Source organism: Notechis scutatus, chromosome 3 (assembly GCF_049901735.1).
Source record: "Notechis scutatus isolate UNSWTSFEM ecotype Mainland chromosome 3, rNotScu1.2, whole genome shotgun sequence".
In the NCBI taxonomy this organism is placed as follows: domain Eukaryota; kingdom Metazoa; phylum Chordata; class Lepidosauria; order Squamata; family Elapidae; genus Notechis; species Notechis scutatus.
Genome location: NC_142011.1, coordinates 167,567,626 through 167,589,325, shown reverse-complemented (window position 1 = coordinate 167,589,325; position 21,700 = coordinate 167,567,626). Strand labels below are relative to the sequence as shown.

The window sequence follows — 21,700 nt, the reverse complement described above, 5'->3', positions numbered from 1 at the left end:
AAGCGAGCCCAAGGGATAATAGAGATGCAAGAAACCAGCTTTCCCAGCAGCTTGGATAGACTGAGCAAAGATGCCTTCCCCGTTTGCCGGATAGCCCTGATAGCTGCGTGGATACTAATGAGCCTCTCCTGAGAGAGAAAAACTCTCCCTTCCACAGAATCAATCACAGCCCCCAGGTGGGCTATACGCGTGGAAGGACTAAGCTGACTTTTCTCCCAATTGACTAAAAAACCGTGGGCCTGGAGAACCAAGAGGGTAGTGTTAGTATCACTCTCGGCCTGATATCGGGAAGGGGATGCGACAAGGATATCGTCAAGATAGCAATGGATACGTATGGGGACCTGTCTAAGGTGCGCTGCTATAGCCGCCAACACCTTAGTGAAGGATCTCGGGGCCGAGACGAGACCAAAGGGGAGGGCCACATACTGAAAATGCTGATTGTTATAGCAAAATCTCAGATATTTAGAATACGAGGGATGGATGGGAATATGGAGATAAGCCTCGGAGAGGTCGACAGACGTAAGCCAATCTCCTTCTCTGATGCTTTGCAAAATAGACTGTAAAGTCTGCATTTTGAACTTATGGTGAATAACAAAGCGATTGAGTCTCTTAAGGTCTAAAATGGGTCTCCAACCGCCGGAATGCTTAGGCACCAAGAATAGAAGGGAATAGAAACCCCTTCCTCGTTGTGAAGTTGGTACAGGTTGGATGGCCTTAATATCAGACAGATGTTTGATTGCGGAGACCATGAGGGCCCGCTTAGTAGGATCCCTGAAATGGGTGAAATCCTGAAATATTCAGGCGGGGAAGTACGAAACTGTAGGACCAGGCCAAAACGCACGGAGCTTCTGACCCAAGCATCTGAAGTGGATTCCTCCCATTGGTCGGCAAAATGCCTGAGGCGGCCACCTATGGGATAAAGACCTGTAATCCTATCTAGGTCGGCGGGACGCCTGCCCCCAGCCCCCTAAAGGGCCTTCTGTAGCTGCCCCCTCTTCTGCTTCTGTCTCCCAAATCACTCCGGTCCTGGTAGGATGACCGGAATGACGGGAACCCTGAAACCTAGGGGGTGAATGATGGCTGGAAGGGGGAACGAAAGGAGCCCCTCCGAAAGGGCTGGGATCCCCTAGATTCCTGTCTACGAAAAGCGAGGGCAAGAACTTTTTCTTGTTCCGAGTTTCCAGCAGTAAAGGTTCAAGCGCGGCCCGAACAGTTTTCCCTTTGAGACAGGGGCTGAAGCCAACTTGGACTTATTTTTATGTCAGCTTGCCAGTGCCGAAGCCAAAGTAATCTCCTGGCAGTTACATGGGAAGAGATGGCTCGGGATGAAAACTTAACAGAGTGAAAGGTGGCGTCGGCTGCAAATTCTGCCGCCGCCGTGATTTTTGCAATATCCTGATGGGCCTTGGTGTTATCTGGGGGGATATGCTGCTTCAGCTGTCTAAGCCACCTAATGGAAGACCGGGTGAAGAAGGAGGCGGCAGTGGCTGACCGAATGGCCCAAGCATCAGATTGGTGCGCTCGTCGGAGCGCCATCTCTGCTCGCTTGTCCTCCGGCTTCAACGCTTCCAGTGCATCGGTAGGGTTGGAGGAAGAGGCTAGTCTTACAATTGGGTCATCCACCTCCGGGGTATCCAACATAGCGGAGAAATCCGGGTCAAGATTAAATAACCTCTTGTCCTGACTAGAGGGGGCGGGGGAAGGGCCCACCGAAGCCAACTGTCTGGCAACCAAATCTGAAAAGATCGGGGGGGTCGGAATAGTGTCAGCCTCTACCACCGGCTGCCTGAACATTAGGTCATCTGGATCCTCTGGGTTCGATGGAGGAGGGTCGGAGGGAGACTGGGAAGTCAGACCTGAAGCGTTTTTTGCTTTGAAAAGTAAAGACTTAAATAAATGAGGTTTGAAAAGACCAACAGTAGGAGATTGTTCAGGAAGAATGCCCTCATCTTCTGACATCTCCCCTTCCATAGGCTCTGTCTCAAAAAAAGGCTCGGAATACTGTAAGGACCCTCTATCAGAGCCTTCGTCCTCCTCGAAGGGCTCAAAGCCCGCTGCCTCCTCCTCGCGGGTGTCCTCCCCCTCTGGGAATGGGGCATCCATATGGGAAGGTACCTGACCATGCTGAGACGCTGGTCCGGAGAGAGACCATCCGGATAAGGAGCCAACCTCGGGAGTCCTTTCATGGTTGTCCGGTCTGGACAGCTGTTGCATTCCTTCGGCTATCACTTGACGGATGGCAGACTGCATCCATTCCTTAACACTATCCGGGATGATGACTGCAACAGGATCTTCAGGGCGAAGGCCTGCAGCGGTTGGCGTGAAGGTCACCTCGGGCGCACGGGTGGGCTGGCGGACCTGGGTGTTACCACACCTGGAGGGGGAAGATTGACTTGGCAGAGGGGGGGGCGGAGGTAGAAGGTAAGGCAGGTGTACCAGAGTGTGATTCTCTAGCCCGTTTGCTAAACTCTTTCTCTAGGGCCTTATGGCGTCTTAATGCGTCTCTTTGAGCGGTACTGGAAGAGTCCTTGTCCCTTTTGCGAAGGTAGTGCGTTTTAGATTTGGCCTTCAAAGAAGAGCCAGTAGGATTAGCCTCTGCCATGCTAACAAACAATTGTCAATAAGAAAGGCGGTTGGCACGCCCAGGAGTTCGGCCTACAATGCAAGCCGGTTTTCCCAAGGTTGGGTCACGTCCCCCTTTTGGAATAAAAAAATTTTTATTCTCTTAATTCTAATTCTTAACTTATGTAACTATTTATTAATTACTAGAATTATTCTTATTAATCAAATTCAAAAAAAAATTTTTTTATAAAGGAAGAAAAATCTATCTAAAGCTATTAACTATATAAACAAAAATTATTTACTATGTCTTAAGTTGTGGGCTAGGCCCAAAGGAAAATGAGGCCAATTAAATTTTAGCAGCAAAAAAAGGCCTTCTACCTCAAACCTAAAACCCAAATAAATCAAATGAACGCTGAGGCCAAACTATGAAAATATATATATATAAAGAGTGAACAAATAGTGAACAAATAGGCCTCCTAGGCAGCCCCCCAACAACAATGGGGAGTATGTGCCAGTGCCTCTGAAAGAGCTGCGGGCAAGGAAAGAAGCCAACAATAAAATTAAGAAAAGCAACAGGGCACGGAGCCACAGTACTCTCTAAAAGTAAAAAAATTGGTCCACGCGACCTGACGGTCCCGCTAAGGGCCTGCAAAGACCACGCAGCTCAACGAAAAGAAAAATAAAATTCGTTTTATTCTTTTTTGAATGAATTAAAAATGGCGCCGGCCACGAGGCGCGCTCAAAATGGCCGCCCGGCACTGAGCGCACATTTCAGAGGCGCACCAGCCCTAATCAGAAACCAAGAAATCCAAAATCACAAATAAAGGGCTGGGAGAGGAAGCGTTGCTTCCTCTAAGGCGTTCTGGGGGGAAGACGCAATCAGCGCGCTAAAAATAGCGCAGGCTATTCAAGCGGCTGAGCCCAGCACGCTTGAAAAGGCAGAGGAAAAGGGGGAGGAGGGGTGGGGGGGGGGGCGAAAGGCTCCGTTCCCTTATCTCCCTCCTGAGAGCGAAAAAGCTCTTGAACTAAATTTAGAGCAAATACCAAGGCACAGGGACAAGGAGAAAATAGTATTAATCAAACCTGACACAACGAAAACGAAAGAAACCTGAAACGGCCAAGGAACAGTAAATTAGCAGCCTGTATTTCTCGAAGGCTAAGCGAAACTGGGAAACGCAAGGAGGGGTCACGTGGAGGAAGGAGGAGCGTTCCCTAATTATAACTTAGCCTGTGAGAAATGAAGACTGGAGCACCTCCCACTCTCTGGATGCTCGCAGCAGTTCTACGGAGAATACTCCAGAAATATATAAAAGCAAACTTGGAAGAAAAGCTTTGACATAATCTTCTGCCAATTGAACTGTTTGTATTTACCCAAAATTCTAGTAAACCATACACACATCCAGTGTGTCATCATTATCCACAGGTATGAGTAAAACATTTTACATAAGAACACAGACATGTTATCTGCCATCAGGCATTAGGTCACCGGTCTGACACAGATTCCATATCAAAGAATAGTGCTAATGCCTCTTAAAACAACTGCATTTTGTATTATGCAACAGAGGAAACAGACAAACATTTCATTTCAACAGGAGAGAGAAATTAAGTAAAAACATCTTTTAAAATATACATACAACTACATGGAACCACATCCACATCCATACATAAACACACACACACACAAATACAAACAACTAATTTTCTAAATGTTTTGATACTAAATGTTATTACTCTGAAGACATTGTATCTTACATAATAAGCAGATGGGCTATTCCATTAATCTCAATGCAAATATTGCCACTGACTTAATTGGAATACTTGTCAGCTTTGGAATCCATATTGAAATTTGATATTCCCACACTGCCACAATTGAGCCTGAGAAAGTGGGAGGGAAGAATTCATTTGAGTATATTTAGTTAGACAAAATAAAATTCTTTTGATGGTTCAAGGTCACTGAGTGTGGCGCATAATGAAATGGGAATCTTACTTTAGGACAGATGGTGATTGGCCCATGTGATGTGGTGATGGCTAAGGGGGGATGGATTTGTAGTTTTGACTTTTGCAAGGAAGCCCGAAACTTTCAGATTTGGGATTCCACAGATGTGCCAGATACTATCCAAATAAAGGTACCTTTGAGAGATTTCTGTCTCGGAATTATTGATTGGAATGATGGGTTGCTGGAACACTGACAATACTTGTTGCATACCAGAGCGTATTTGGGGGGTGGGGGGGTTAACAGAGAAATGACTAGCTGCTAAATTTATTTACTCCAAAATAATTTGCTAAACACTATCAGAACTAAATTTCTCCCCAGTAAAAATTCCTTCAGTTTAAAAACACTTCATCACCTATCTCAGGCTCTTAGAATGGGATAGTACACTATATATTTAAATTAAATTGCTCTACATGGGTTATCCTTTAAGAGCATTTGGAAGCTACAGCTAGGGCAGAGTGCAGCAGTATGGGCAATTTTTAAAATGGCCCATGTTACACAATTGCTCCTTGAATTGCACTGGTTGCCAGTTTGCTTCCAAGTGTAATTCAAGGTATTGGTTATCACCTTTAAAGCTGTAAATGGCATGATTACTTGAGGAACCATCTCAATCTGATGGGACTAGCCTGCTCCACCAGTGCCGGCAGAGGAGACATACTTCGGATCCTGTCAGTCAAGGAATTTTGGCTGGCAGGGTCCAGCAGAAAAGCCTTCTCTGCCGATCTCACCCCTGAGGTGAGATCAGCTCCCACTCTTCTGATCTTCTGCAAGACTTTTAAGGCCAGATGGCTTGCAGACCCAATGTTGGAGTATCACATTGGAGGTGGTTGATTAATTAAGAGCTAATCTCACCTCCCACCCACATATCCAGCTCCCTCCTTCCCCATCTTGTGACCATGATTTTACTTCAAGGAATATTTATTTCTGATGATTTTAATACTTTTATGCTAAAAGCTGCTAAGAGTCACTTCGAAACAAGGTAGGTGGTAAATAAATTAATAAATAATAAATTAAAAAGTGGATTGGATTTAACAAAGCATTTAACAAAGTCTTTCTATTCCTAGCAGGCAGAACTGTCTTCAACAGAATTGCAGGTTCAGTTCTGCAGCCAATTATCAAACTGACCAAGTGAAGGACAAAAGAAGACCTTTCTGATTTCCAGGGAAATAGCTGAGTAGAAAGTGAAAAAGATATAGCAAGGAGCATTGCTGCAGTGATGCCTACAGGCCAAAGAACAAAGTAAAAACAAGACCAACGTGACTCAGGCATGTTTGCCAGTCTATATCTAACAACAGACCAATTTTTCCAATCGTCACTAATTTGATATTGAACTTTTTTTTTCTATCCTTATTCCATCATTCGAACAAATGTCCGTCATTCGCTCCAGCATCTTGACAGGGACATGAAAGGAATCCCTCCCCACCCCTCCACGATGTGCTCCGGGCAATGTTACCAGCTAATCTTTTCAACATGGAAGTGCCTTAAATAGTGCCTACAAGACAAATAGGCTGGGGACCAATTTGATGTTGCATTAATTTTTTTCTGTCCTTATTCATAGCAGCAGTTACAGATCTGTACTCTGGCTATTAAAAATTGATGGTTTTTTGCAGCATTTGGTTCAACTACTTTTGCTTTCTATGTACCAGATTAAATTTTATTAAAAGTTAGTATTTAATGCAATAGGAATAAGCACAGTATCAGTGTTTAATGCTCAAAACCGTCTTCAATAGTAAACCAAAAGAAGATCACGAATGTTTACTATGTTTTGATTAATCTGTTCTACTTAATATGTCAGAATCTTAAACTCTAATAAAGTTTAAATTATGTTTTCTCTATATCAAGTTAACTTCAACTATAGATTATAAACATGATGGGCTACAAATCCCAGTTACAGATTAACTAAGTTAAATGTTCTGACACCCATCTTTTAAAAATACAATAAACTAACATTTAGGATGAGTGGAAAAAGACTAGGACCAGGAATGATATCAGGACAAACAACCTAGTGGTTTAATCCTCGGGAATGAAAATAATTAAAATTCAAGTCATTTAAGAGGCTATATTTGTTATAAGAATAGCATATCATCTTGAGGATAATCAGCAGACTAACTCGGAAAACAGCTGTGAGTGCCTTAGTATTTTGTATTAAAATATTGTCAAGAGTATTGTATTTTCAGTATTTGTCAAAAGTAATCAAACAGCAACAGAGCAAGCAATTACAAAGTAGAACTATCAATATTTCAAAGTTATTTTTCTGATAAATTTAATATTCATACATTTAACCACCAGTTTCTCTTGCAAGCCTAGCTCTGTAACCTGCAAAGTAGCAAAGCCATTTACTAAGAGCAGCTAAGTAGACCACTCAGCCCCATTACCATAAAAGTAAATTCTTTGTATTATACTTCTATTCCCTCTCCTTCATTTTAATGTGGTATCACTCTGGTAAAATCAATGGCCATCTTTACACAATGGCAGCTAGTCTTAGTAAATCAAGATATGCATAAAAATATGAAGCCAAGAATTCTGAAATAATAGACATTGATACAAGTTAAAAATTGAAATTTACAGAACATGCGCCATGAAAGAAACATAAATAATAAAACAATGTAATAAAAACAGAACAGAATGTTGGCAAGGAAAAGCATTTCATGGTCAATTTCCACAACAGATTGAGGGGAAGGTGGATAAAAGTAAAATCCGGAATGGCTTACAACAAGATTTTTTTTAAAAGAAATGAAGGCTTGATTTTGGCTGTGTAAGAGAAAGCAATTTAAACCAAGGGAATCAAGGCTAGAATTGAAAAATCAACAAATGATTGTGACAAGCAGCAGAAGAAACCGATTTTGTATGAATCTCGTGCAAGAAGATTGCACAAACTGATTATAAACAATGATATAACATAATTGCCAAAATGATTCACAGGAACACCTGTAAAATTACATGTACCATTAATGAAAATTTGGTGGGAACATAGAGTTGAAGAAGTAGTTGAAAATGAGCAGGTTAAAATATTGTGGAATTTCCTAATACAGACTAACAAAGCCTGGGCTTGTAACACATCAAATATAAATGTGGTTGAAAAAAGGAAAGTATGCATAATTGATGCAACAATATAGTTGAAGACAAAGAATTGAAAAACATCACAAAGTATCAAGTTCTGAAAATCAATATTGAAAGATTATGACATAAACCAGCCATATTGATCCCAGCGGTTATTAGAACACTGGGTGTCATGCCAAAAAATTTTTTGACAGCACTTAGAAATTGTATATATTGACATTCCAACTGTCAAGTACAAAAGGTTACACTGCTTGGATTCTAACATATACTATATGGATACATTACATCCTCCTTCGTTTTTGAGAAGAAAATGCATATGAACGCCAACATCATCTAAAGAACTGGCAGCTGTGACTTCACACTATTGTGAAGAGATAATAATTAATTGGTATTTCAGCTAACTACCAACACCTCTGGATAGTTCAAAAGTAAAAACATTAAAAATACAATAGGACACAAAAATTAAAGATGGCAAAGATGACAGAAGCCAGTCAGGAATAAAAATGAAACAAACTCACATAATCTAAGTGTTTGTGTATTTAAATTATATGTTAAATATTAAATGTTCAGTTAGGTTCATCCAGATTTTATTTTGGCTTCAGAATACATTGCTATGTAATGCTATGGTTTGCTTAATATCCTGGTTTATTTACAAATTATGGAACACAATTTTATTGTTTAATCAAAAAAGAAAACTATACCTTTTGGCTGCACAAAGAAAGAAGTAAAGAAATTGGAGGGAGACCATCAATCTATGTAGTGCTACAATGTACAATTCTATAAGAATATATTGTGGTAAGATATTATTATCTGAACACAGTATTAGAAAAGTTAATCAACCGTTACAAATACAGAAAACAGAATGAGATTTGTACACTTAACTCCAATACCTATGTATACAGTATTTAATCATATATGGAAACCTGTAGCTGATACTCCACTCTCATTCCACATTCATTTTTCTAAGTCTGCACTTAACAATACAAATAATCACAACTAAGGATGTAAACTAGATTCCTCATGTTGCTGTTTGAATCATATCTAACAAAATAAAAGAGTTGGAAAAGACCTTTGATATCTTCTACTCCAACCCTCTGCTCAAGCAAGAGACCCTACACCACAATGGGTGTCCAATCTCGTCTTGAAAACCCCCAGCAATGGAGTACCCACAACTTTCAGAAGCGAGCTATTAATTGTTCTCTCCGTTTGGAAACTTCTCCTTAATTTTATGTTGGATCTCTCTTTAATAAACTTCCATTCATTACTTCTTGTCCTACCCTCAGAGCTTTGGAGAATAGGTCGATCCTTCTTCTCTATGGTAGCTCTTCAACTATTGGAAGACTGCTATCATGTCACCCCTACTCCTTCTGTTTGCTAGACTAGACATACAGTACTTAGTTCCTGCAACCATTCATCACAGTTTAGCCTCTAGACCTCTAAATCATCTTTGTTGTTCTTCTCTGCACTCCTTCTACAATCTCATATATTTTTTTGTATCATAGTGATCACAATTGGACACAAGATTTTTAGTGTGGTCCTATCAATCCAACATAAAGCAGTATTATCACTTCACATGATTTTGATATTTTCCCTCTCTTGATGCAGCCTGCATTAGCTTTTTTTGGCAGTTGCAGCACACTGCTCATACTCAAGAGGTTGTCCACTAGGACATCTAGATCCTTCTCACAGTTACTTCTGTTGAACCAGGTATCACCTATTCTATACGGGTAATCCTTGACTTACAACAGTTTGTTTAGTGACTGTTCAAAGCTACAGCAGCACTTTAAAAAATGACTTATAACCATTTTTTTCACAATTGCAATCTTTGTAGCATCCCCATGGTCACCTGATCAAAATTCAGGTGCTTGGCAACTGGTTCATATTTATGACTATTGCTATATCCTGGGTCCTAACCCTAACCTTTAACCTTTTACAACTTTCTTACAAGCAAAGGCAATGGGAAAGCCAGAGTCACTTAACAACCAGGTTACTAACTTAACTGCAGTGATTCACTTATCAACTATTGTAAGGAAAGTTGTAAAATGGGGCAAAAGTCACTTTACAAATATCTCATTTAACAACAGAAATTTTGGGCTCAATTATGGTTGTAAGTCGAGGTTTACCTGTGTATTTATTTTTTCTTGCCTAGTCTAAGAATAGCCAGGTATAATATCTAGAGCTAAATGTTTATCTTGTCCATAACTTATTTATTTACTGAGCCCATAAACATACAAGACAGTCTTATTATACTGAACTAAGAGGCATATAAACACTTTTTAAGCAATAAGATATAGCATGCATTTAATGTAAGAAGTTGTTAGTAACAGTTCTCCTGGTTAACTTAATTTGAGTTGATGTGAAAGGCAGCCTGTATTCAGTATATTTAGAATTTTCCCACTGTTTCACGACAGATAAGCTTCACAGGCTCAGACACTTTGAATCCACTGCTTTATAATATGCTCACATTGAAACATAGGAAGAGAAAGATATACCCCAGCTTTACCCTTCCAGGAAGAAGATAATTTGTATTTTTGAAAACTAAAGACATAACTCTAGGATAAGAGTGTCAAATATTAAGCTTTGTGCTAGGATATGGTGAAGAAGGCTAATTTCTCTTCAACCCAAGTTTAAACTTTAGAACTTCCAAAAAACAGAAGGGAAGTCTAGGTGGATTAAATGAGAAGGAAAGTCTGATTCAAGGTATATTATATATGAAGAAATAGGTGTCTCAGCTAGAAACTGCTAAATTTAATGTTTGTTTTTCCTGTGTTCAATTAAAAATAATTTATGCTCCTCTTTACAGCAGGGGTCCCCAACCGCCGTCCGCGGACCGGCACCGGCCGCTGAACAAGCCTTACCGGCCGCTGGTTGCTGGGCGCCGCCATCTTTTTGGTAAAAAAGCAATTTTTTCAAAAAGATGGCGGCGCCATGCTGGTGAGCTTTTCCGGCAGAAAGCCATTTCTACCCGAAAAGCTCACCTGAGCGCTGGCGCCGCTTATTTGATTTGAAAAATCACTTCCGTGACGCCACCGGAAGTGATTTTTCGCAAAAAAGATGGCGGCGCCAGCTGACGCCGGAACCGGGCTGGCGCCCAGCTGACGCCGGAACCGGGCCGCGCGCGTAAAAGGTTGGGGATCCCTGCTTTACAGGATTATATTTACTGTCAACTGGAACCCAATCATCAAAATTTGTTTTCACCTCTTTAAAGCAAGATTTCTCTTAGCAGGATAGCACCATCTTGTGGTCTGCATGAATTCTTGTGTTTACTCCATATTCAGATTCTTTTCTTGTTCCATTTATTTCCAGTTGTTCTGGACTGGAATAACTTTGTAATCTATTTTCGCCCCAAAACCAATTATCTGCATTTTAATATTTAAAGCTAAAAGAGGCTGTTCTAGATTTACATGTTTTAAATAAAAAATTATATTAATTTTTCAATAGGGAAAAGGGCTGATACCTGTAATCAAAACAAATATAATTGCTATTAATAGCACATATCAATTGCATTTTTAGTAATTTTAGTAATTAGTAGTAATTTAGTAGTATGGGTGTTTCTTCTGATCTTGATTAAAAGATCAGTGAAATTTAAAAATTAATTTAGAAATGCATTATCTCAATTACAATGCCAGATATAGAAGATATTTCGTCACAGCCAGGAGGGACCATGCCACTCTTACAGGACAAAAAGATGGAGCCATCTTAGGGGAAAAGAGTGGAAGGCACACTTCCATTTCAATAGATTCAGTTATGCCACTAAAGCCATAAACCATGATTTGCAATACATTATGGCTGGGTTCTTGTAGCACATTAAACCATACAAAGCTTAGTTCACTGTACCTCCAGACTGCTTACATGAACTAGAATCCACTTGACTTTATTTATTAAACCTATCCTCACATCAATCAAAAACAAATTTTGTGGCTCACAAATAAACCTGTATGGTCATCTCTGGAGAAACAACTGATATTTCCCACTTTTGGGAACAAGAAGGAACTGTGGCCAGAAAATGCTGGCATTTTGGAACAGTATTCCAATGAAAATTAGATTAATAATAATAATAATAATAATAATAATAATAATAATAATAATAATAATAATAATAATAATATTTCCTGTCTCTCCAATCTTTAAATATTATTTCCCCCAATTTTTATGTTAAAGAGTTTCTGTTGCTTAATCTGTGATTAATGATGTCACATTTATCAGATATCCTATTACCTACTGATAGTTGACCAAACATTACATTTTACACCTATTTTTAAAAAATACTTTTAATACTTCAGGGCAGGATAAAGCACATGAAATTCTTTATCAACTTTCTTCTAAATTAAAACTTTAAAAAAAATGGTTCCTGTCTCCCTCTACTGGAGAATACCGAAATCCTTTATAAACCAGGATATTAAGTTTAAAAGAGCAAAACTGGTGAACCATGCTTATTTATTATTAATTAAAATATTTCTTCCTCATTGCATGATATAAGTCTCAGGATTCCATGCATTTAATAAAAGAAAGGCTTCCAATTTAAAAATGGTACTGGACCATGGCCTGTTAGCAACTGGGCCGTACAGCTGTAGGTGAACGGCAGGCAAGCAAGCAAAACTGAAACTGTCTCATCCTTCCCCCCGCCCCCAATGGAAAAATTGTCTTCCAGGAACCCAGTCCCTGGTGCTGAAAAGGTTGACAACCAATGACTTTTTTAAAAAAACAAAATTAAAATGCATTAAATTGTATACAATAATTTCCACTTTCAAATAGAATTGATATTTAGTCTGACAGCAAACATTCTGAAAAGACCTCCATCTTAAACATTTCTTTTTTTTTTTTACCTTTGAGGGTTCATCTTCCCTCTCTCCATCGGCTTTGAAAGTGCTGTTTGTGCACGAATCTGTGTCCAATATATCCAAAGGAGCTTCATTACCTTCTGATTCACTATAATGTTCATCATGCTCATGATCACTATCATTCTTCCACTCAATGAATTCAGGTTCTTCATAAAGGAATAGGAAAAAAAAACTTCCGGAAATTAGACATTTTTAAAACTATTAACATTCTCATGGATATTTATTATATTTCAGACATATCTAATTTTCTACATAGAATCTAAGTTAATGACTTCAACTTTGTGTAGATTTGATGGCAACTAAGACTTGTTATACTTCACAAAAGAAAGTATACTGAATGTTATCCATTTGATTAATGGTATTATAGATTTATGAAGAGTATTTTACTATTACACTGTACACTATGGACATATTATTTGTTATTGTTGTAAGCTTGCATTTATCTGAATGAGTCTGTTAGACATATCAAATAAATAAAAATGTCATATTCAATGTTAATACATAAACATATACTTTCTTCCAACTTTTCCCTCCTGATATTTCATTTGATTCTAAGAGTTAATAATGGAAGTAACAGCAACAACAGTAAGATCTGTGAAATATACGTAAATTTCCAACAAGGCAAATAAATAAATGTATAAATAAAATGCTAAAAAGTAGAAAGAATTCAGGAGTGAGGTTCTAAGACCAGACTGTTCTGAAGAATAGTAGAGCAAGACCTAGAACAGAACAGAACAGAACAGAATAGAATAGAATAGAATAGAATAGAATAGAATAGAATAGAATAGAATAGAATAGAATTTTTCCAGAAAAAAAGGGGGATAGGATTTACTCTATGGAGACAAGAAAATGCAAATAGGGGAAACATGGCTTTTTGAAAATTAGAAACAAAAACTGATTTTTACATTGTGTACAGAAAATTTGTTACCTTTATTACACACTTTCTTGGAGATCAAGGCATACTTTCTATATTTCTTCATTTTCATATAAAGAAAATCTGAAGCTGCAATGTCATTTTCCTCATCTGAAAATTCACTCCCACTGGAACTCCATACAATGTCAGTAAATTCACAAAGGTTCTCAGTTTCTATTTCTATTTAAGAAAATTGAAAAAAATATAGCACATTACTAATTTCTTCAGCTTTAAGTAAAACATCACATTACTTAAATATAAAATGTAATAGAAAACCCATTTTAAACAACATTTAATCATTCAGAATATAAATCTATACTTTTAAACATATAATAAACTTTAAAATATGCATATAATTGGTCCAAATATTGCATACATTTAAGTAGCAGTAAGACTGTGATATATTTAAAGTATTAAGGGAGCAAAAATTATCACATGTTCCAGCATACAATATACAATCTAGGAACTATATGAAATCAAATATTTCCAAATGGCAATAGCTATGGTTTGTTTTTTCTCACTTTTTTCTCAGGAGCAGTTTCCAACTGGGTATTATACATGAAACCAAAAAACACTAAATCACTAAAACCCACTCAGAAAAATATACAAAATGGCTGGTAAATTCATAAATGTTGTAAGATATTCTCAATATCTTTTGAGAAGGTATTTAGCTTTTACACTTAGCTTTTAAGATAAACTATGGCTTATTGTGATGGTGAAAACTGGCTCATTTATATATCCAAATCTGATGCCATTCCTTTTTTCTCCTTCCGAGTATAAGTACTTCAGAAATGTTATGTTCGGACTTCCAGTTTGAGCTTCTTCAGCAACGGACCAAAATCACGATCGTCCATGGTTTTGATCCGTGCTCGCCGCTGGAGCGCCCCGAGCCACCCGGATTCAGGGCTGAAGCACCCCCTAGAGGTGGTGAAGAAGGGGGAGCCGTCAGCGGGGTTGAGGAGAGCCACATCTCTCCTCCTCGGCTGGCCATTACTCCCTTTCCCAAAGGCGGTTGCAGCACCACCTCAAAGAAGAACCCGAACGGACAAAATTGTGCAGGAGAAAGTTTAAAGGAGAAAGTTTGACTGACCGGGTTGAATGGAGAACATCTATTTAAGGTACCTGGAACCTGAATTTTAAAGACTAATACTATTCCTAAAAAAGATTTTAAGCTGTGAAAGAGAAACGGAAAGGAAATGGAATTGGCTTTTTTCCATCTAACATCGACAGTTTTAACTGAGTTAGAACATTAAGAAGAGATTCGAATAAGAAATTGATACTAATCCACTTTGACATTAATAGGCTATTTCTAGCTGAAAATAAAGTGTCAAAGGGATAAAGATTCTTGGATAATTTAAAAACTTTCTTTAAAAAAAAAAGAAAGAAAGCAGTGGAGGGAAAAAGGACAAAAGAGGGCGGAATCTGGAAAATGGAGGAGACCACCTGGAACTTAAAAAAAATTGATAGTGGAATTTTAACATGGCTTGAAAAAGATACATTGTAGCTGAAATTTGTTACAAGAAAACAAAGCCCCTAGAAAGAGAAAGTGAGAAAAGAAGCAAGAAACAGTTTGGATTATTGGATGATTCCTGGAACTTTGGATGGAGGATCCTAATAAAATAAAATAAAATCAATTGGGGGTTGTTTAAAAATTTTTAAAATGGCATCACTTCTTGAAGAGTTAAAAATGAGACTTAAAGAACAAAAAGAAGAAGCACAAGACGGAGGAGGATCTTTTGGCTTCGTATTTCAATTTTTAGAAATGGAGATCTTGAACTATGAAAAACAACAAGAAACGCTGGCAGAACAAGAAGGGCGGGACAACGAAGAAGCCATCTTCAATGACCAAGCAATTTTAAGCAGGGTAAAAAAGGGAAAGGGGAGAAAGAGAGTTAAAAACTTAAGTACTGAAGCAACAACCAAAAAAAAGAGTAATTTGAAAAGTAATCATAACTTCAGGAAGAAGCAGAAGGGAGGATCACAGAAGGGAGAATCAGATAGAAAAGGGAATAAAAAGGGGAGGGAGAAGAAGAGAGGGAAGAGGGAAAGGAAAAGAAGCTACAAAAGACAGAAACAAGATATAGAGGTACAGGAAAAACGTACAAGAATTAAAGGTATAAACCTATTTAAAAGACACAGAGACAATGGTTAAAATTTAACTTAAGGAGAGGATTCTGCAAAGGTGCATGGGATAGCATTGCTATATTAGAAATAGAAAAGGTTTAGAAAATACATTAGATGATTAAAGTGATAGAAAAAATTTCTATTGATGTGTAGTGGAATATTTGTTTGTAAAGAGAATAAGGCTCTCAATAATTTAAAAAAACATTTAAAAAAGACTGAAAAGAAACATGGAAGATTTTTATCAGTTGATAAGATGAACTTGAATAAGAATAATAACTTTATTGACTACTGTTAATAAAACTATTGTTTGTTTTTTTATTTAAAGACAGTAATAAGTAAAATATGAAATATAGATGATTAAAGTGAAAGACAACTGATATTACTAGGTAATGTTTGTTAAAAGAAATAGAAATGTAAAATATTGTTATTAATATTAATGGCAGAGCTGTACTTTAATAGAATAATTATTCCATTTACTATTGTTATACATATATACAGAGATATATATACGTATGGTATTCAGCTTTGCTCGGGTATTTTCCCACATCATTGTAGTTGTGCTTTTTTGTTGTAGCATTGGCAGATCTCATCTGCCATCATCAGGCTTCTGACGTCTGACGCTGCGAACACAATACAGAAGCCTGATGATGGCAGATGAGATTCTGCCAAACGTTGCTACAACTTTAAAAGCACAACTACAATGACGTGGGAAAATACCCGAGCAAAGCTGAATACCATACATGTAAGTACCCGAAAACTTAAGAAAACAGATATATATACGTATATACTTTTTTCTTTTAAGAATTTAGTGTGTATTTTGAGGGAATGTACCAAGCAGAATTCGATTGAAAATAGGTATGTGTTATAAAATAGAGGTTAGAAAATGAATGTCATAACTGTAAAGATGTAACTTAAATTTTTAAATAAGATTTGAAAAAAGATACAAAGGAGTTACCCTCCAGTCTAGTAATTACAGGGGAAAATTTGTTTTATGAGAAAAGATAATATGAAATTGTAAACAGGACAGATGAAAGTATAAAAACATTGATTAGAAAGATTTTAAAAATTAGAAAAAGATATGTAATTGAATTAAGAAAGGAATGGGATAATTTAAAATAAGGCTATAGGAAGTAAAGAAAGGGAAAAGCTATTGAAAAAATTGTGAAAATAGTTATAAGATATGGATTAGAATGTATAAGATAAGTATGTATTGAGTTTATGTCTGAATGAAGAAGTGATAACCTAGGGCCACTCTGTTCTCAAAAAAAGATATTTTATTTGTATTTGTATGTTTTCCGAAAACTTAAATAAAACTTTTATTAAGAAATGTTATGTTCATTGACCCCTAAACTATTATGACTTTTAAAATACATTTACTGTGTAGAAATGCCATATTTGATATTAACTACAGCTTAGCAGAATTAATTAAAAATTTAAGAATTTGCAAACTGTTTTGCAGTATATGAAACAGGAACCTGCAAGCTCAGGGAAAGTTGATACAATATGATAAACTGCAATTTATTGTGATGCCTGAATAATACCTTGTAATTTAAAGAACTAATGTTTATCTTTAAACTAAATAGTTTCTGAATGTATAACAGTAATCATAATTTTGATTATAATTCTAAGCAGTATTTATACAATAGCTTCTTGTACTCTTTACAACAATCCTGTTTTATCTTCCAAAGATCTATTGGTTCAAGGGATTTGTACCAAGATCTTTCTAAACAGATCTCAGCCACTATGTTATCTCACCAACTAAAACTAAAGCTTATCAGAAATTTAACTGATCTACACACACAACTCATTCTGTTACTATTTAAGTAGGAACCAAATATCAAAATATTGATTTTTTTAAAAGTTTCCACTCTTCCTATACTAGCAAGAGGGAATAAATCTCATTCTTACAACACATTCTTCTGTGCATTAAATGTAGCATATCACTTCTTATTCCTATATGCTTAGATCTGTGTAACTATCTTTTCTGTCGATATACTCTGGGTTATACTCATTAATTTCTCTCACTGCAATTAGAAATGGTTAAACTTTATACTGTTTTTCTTAAAAAAAACAACTCACAGGTTTGGTGGAATATATCAAAATCAACAATATCTTAGCATAAGCATGATTGCAGTCATAGTGTTGCATGTTATTTATTTCCTTAGGGTTATAGAGTGCTTCAGTCACAGATGACTCTAAGTAGTGCATGTTCTAATTCTGTTAAGATTAAATTGTGTAACATAATCCAAAACAAACATATATTCTAAACAAACATCAAATTCATGAAGTATGAACTTGAATGTAATACAAGTAACATTTATATTAATAAAATGAAAAAACACAGGATTGTACCTTCACTTGAACTAAGCAATGATGCAAAAGACTTTTTAGCTCTAACTGGTTTTCTTGAAGATTCTTTGGCCTGTTTGAAGAAGAGAAGAATACACATAATTTAGTATTGTGTAAATTATATTTGTAAATTTTTATCAAAAGTATACTTTTAAAATGCTACTTCATGAAGTATACAGTTACCACATACTTCCGCTGCAAAACAAAATAACGAGTAATAGAAACATTGCAAATACATTATAAAACAGAAAAAAATATCCTTTCTGAACTTGAGGGCCACAAACAGTTAAACTGTTAACTATTAAAACTATTAAATGTGTTTTCCACTGAACACTAATAAACTTTACTCAGATTAGTTTTATTCTGGTTTCTATCTACTCTGGCAATAAATAAATGGATTTTACTGGATCTTCCAGACTTCCATCAACTCATCTCTGTAATTTCAAATTATTGAGAATGCGGCAGTCAAGACATTTGACAACTGTATACATGTATATCCTATCCTTTGAACTGTTTTGTAAGTAGAGCAATTGATTTTTTTAAAATCTTGGCAATATTAAACTCCTATGCAAAAAAATTCATTGTGACTCAGCCCATATAAATCAGGTCATAATGTGTACTTTGAGGGTAGTCTCACACCATATCTCAAAATAAAAGCAGATCTTCTTGTAGGCATACCAGATATTTATTAGGAGCAACCTGAGGTCAAGGTAATCAATACTTTGACTTTCCTTCCTAGCATATTAATACAATACAAATAAGTAAAAACAAGCTTTTGCTTTGATTCTCCTCAGAAATATTTGGAGTACAGTCACTGACATGCTCCTAAAAAGCTAAAAGTGACACCAGAAAAAAAAAGCTTTTATGAGCTTTGAAGCAGCACTCTGCATAATTTGGAATTTCCAAGTAGTTTTCAAGGGTACTACATATAGGCCTGATTTATACATTAATCAGGGGTGGGATTCTACCGGTTCTGTGTCCAGCTCTGAAGAGCAGCAGACACAGAACCGGTTCTGTGTCTGCTGCTGTTTTGGCCCACTGTCCGCCTGGGCTTTTACCTGACCTTTATTTCCTGCTTTTTCAACCACAGCTGCTTGGCGCGACATAGCTGCGATTGAAAAAGCAGGAAAAAAGGGCTTTTCCAACCGCTGCGCACCCGCACGCAGTGCTGCTCAGGTGTCTGGGCAGCTCAGCAGGTCGTAAATTGCACTCGCGCGACTCGCGCATGCACACACGATGCAATCGAACCGGTAGTTATACCGGTCGGATCCCATCCCTGACATTAATACTGAAATCAGAATGTTTACTTGTGATTTGGAAACTCACTTGAAAATGGACATGAACAAGATGAAGAGAATACAAAAAACAGCTACTATAAGAGTTTGGAAAGCAATGGGGAAATGAATAAAGAAAGAAAATCCATGTAACTAAGCAATTAAGAATCATCTGGTAGTCTCCATAAACATTTACTTAACTCTTCGTCACCAAGGAGCAAGCTCTCCCATATGAAAACATAAAATATTAACCTCCAATGAAGATGAAATCTGAAATCCATCACCACAATGATGCCAGGCATCTGAAATAGAAGCACCAGCCACTGGTGCATGAGGATTTTTCTCCTCTTCCTCTCTAGGGGTCTCACCAGGAAAACAGGCATGTTCTATATAGCATGATCGTTTCCTCTGCAAAAAAAAGGTTTTTAAATCCATTTCTGCCATTATTTTTATCAATATAATCATGAATACAAATATACAATTGTAACGGTGTCTAATAAAACAAAATATATCTTCTAAACCAACACAATGAGGTCTATAGGAAAAAAAGGAAACTGAGTTATAGTGCCACTTTAGTCAGCTGGGTGATTCTAGGCAGGTCAATCTCTTAGCCCAACCTATCTCACAGGGGTTGTTGTGGGTAGGAAGGAGTGTTATACCTATGTTTGCCACCTTGAGTTACTTATAGACGTAATAAAGGCGGGATAAAAATCTAATAAATATAAGAAAATAGTTTTACTGCTAAGAGGAAGTTACAAAGTATTGTACATTGAGCCAAAATTTAAATAATGACAAAAGTGTTACTTACGTAGATTCAATAGGCTACAATCACCTGCACCTGGGCAATCTATAAATCTGCAGATCAATTTAATTTTTATTCTACCAAAGGAAGTAATGTGAAAAATAATATTGGGAGAAGACAGGGCCATATACCAATAAAGGAGAATATTTGTAGCTCAGATTTCAAATGAGAAATCCTTGAGTTAGTTTTCTTGCAGACATTTCATTACCCAAACTAGGTAACATCATTGGTGCTAGTCTGGCACTAGATCCACGTGGCCCTATACACAGGACTAAGCCTTTTTGTTTTTGTAACCATAATGGACCAATAAAAATTCAATCACCTCTGAATATCACCTATTTTTATTTTAACCTCATTGCCAGTTATAGAGAATAAACATTATCCCTCAAGTCTTTCAGAAAAAAAATTCTGAACTTTTATACAAAGCACAAAATACTTGCCTTCCTCTACTGCTTTTCATTATTTCATATGCAATACCTACACAGTGGCCAAAATGCTCCACACAAGTTTTACTGTCACTGTTCTCCACACACACAGGGCTATTTAGGTACGTTGTAAGCACACCAGGAAACCTTTAGGTCCCAACCCATAGAGAATACAGGACCAGAATCAAAATTAATAAAGAGGGTAATTAGTTTAATACCTATTTCCTTCTAAAACAATATTTTGAAGTCATTGTATTTCTCATTCGCCAAAGCAACCAAATCAACTTCTAAGCCCCACTCACTTCTGACAATGCTTTTTTCTTCTGGTTATATAGGGTACAGTGTAAGATTCCGCCCCTGAAAAACTCAGGCAGGGTTTAATTACAGCCACCCAGAGCTTAATATTCGTATTTCTGGGCAAGCGTAACTTTCTGTCCTTCTCATTCTCTACAACGCTCATTAGCCCCCGATATTTAGAATTAATGGAAGAGGACTCCAACGTCCTACTTCTTCTGGGCGAGCCGCTCTACTACCGCCAAGAAAATAATTTGGTACCTTCCTCATGGCCATCTCCCCTCTTCAGAATGAGTCTCCCATTTGTCACGTGACGGAAAAGAAAGCGCTTTGCCGCTTGGGGAGGGCCGCTATAGGAATTCCAAGCTATGATACAGCAGTCAAGTAAATACGTTTCTGTAACTGGATTGAGGCCGCGCCCCCTTCTCTTCCAGTTTGGCGCCGTTTCATCTGCCGAGCTCTGGATTGGGGAAGACATGGCAAGATACGTCTGACGTAATAATGAAAGCGGATGACCGTCGTCTTTTTCAACCGTTGGCTTTGGCCACACGGGGGCGGTCGCATATTAAGAGCCGTTTCTTCGGTTGCGCATGCGTTCTCTGCCGAGTCTTCTCAGCAGCAAAAACTGCTGTTCTCACCTCACTTGAGATGAGTTGATGAGATGCCAGCAAAAGGAAAACTAAACCTCAAGTCACATGTATGTATGTATTTAATAATATGTAGCAGCGTATAATGATTTGACTAGGACTGAAAAAAGGCAATGCCTCAAATAGTTGTGGACAATTCATTTTTTTCATCCCTAACCTGTATCTAAAGATATCCTGAGCAAGCTGGTGGAATATGAATATAATAAAAGCATACATATAATAGAAGCTTACAAATGGTGTTCAGGTTACTGAAACTAATTGAATCTATTTTAATGGAACTTAAAATACATTCAAATCATTAAAACACGATTATAAAAGTAACAGAAACCTAACCCATTTCACCAACTCAAGCCTATTTATGAAAACCTGCCTGTGCTAAAAAAAAAAAATGCCTGCCTGTATATATGATGAAATCA

The 21,700-nt window shown here is 37.3% G+C and overlaps 1 protein-coding gene across 3 annotated transcripts in view; it reads right to left on the bottom strand.

Moving 5' to 3' along the window:
• The window catches only part of SPIDR (scaffold protein involved in DNA repair), a 204,410-nt gene extending 183,321 nt beyond the window's left edge, over window positions 1-21,089 (bottom strand). For 2 of the 3 annotated variants that reach the window (XR_015748893.1, XM_087961704.1), the window contains exons 1-5: window positions 20,899-21,065; window positions 19,369-19,524; window positions 17,846-17,915; window positions 13,385-13,549; window positions 12,442-12,602 (exon numbers count right to left, since the gene is read on the bottom strand). Coding sequence is in view for 2 of the 3 variants with exons in the window: in XM_087961704.1 (XP_087817830.1) it covers window positions 12,442-12,602; window positions 13,385-13,549; window positions 17,846-17,915; window positions 19,369-19,524; window positions 20,899-20,913 (567 nt within the window). In the remaining variant the exon portion in view is untranslated. Of the gene's footprint in view, window positions 1-12,441; window positions 12,603-13,384; window positions 13,550-17,845; window positions 17,916-19,368; window positions 19,525-20,898 lie in introns of all 3 variants that reach the window. The other variant, XM_087961705.1, reaches the window with a different exon arrangement.
• Window positions 21,090-21,700: the final 611 nt, after the last annotated feature.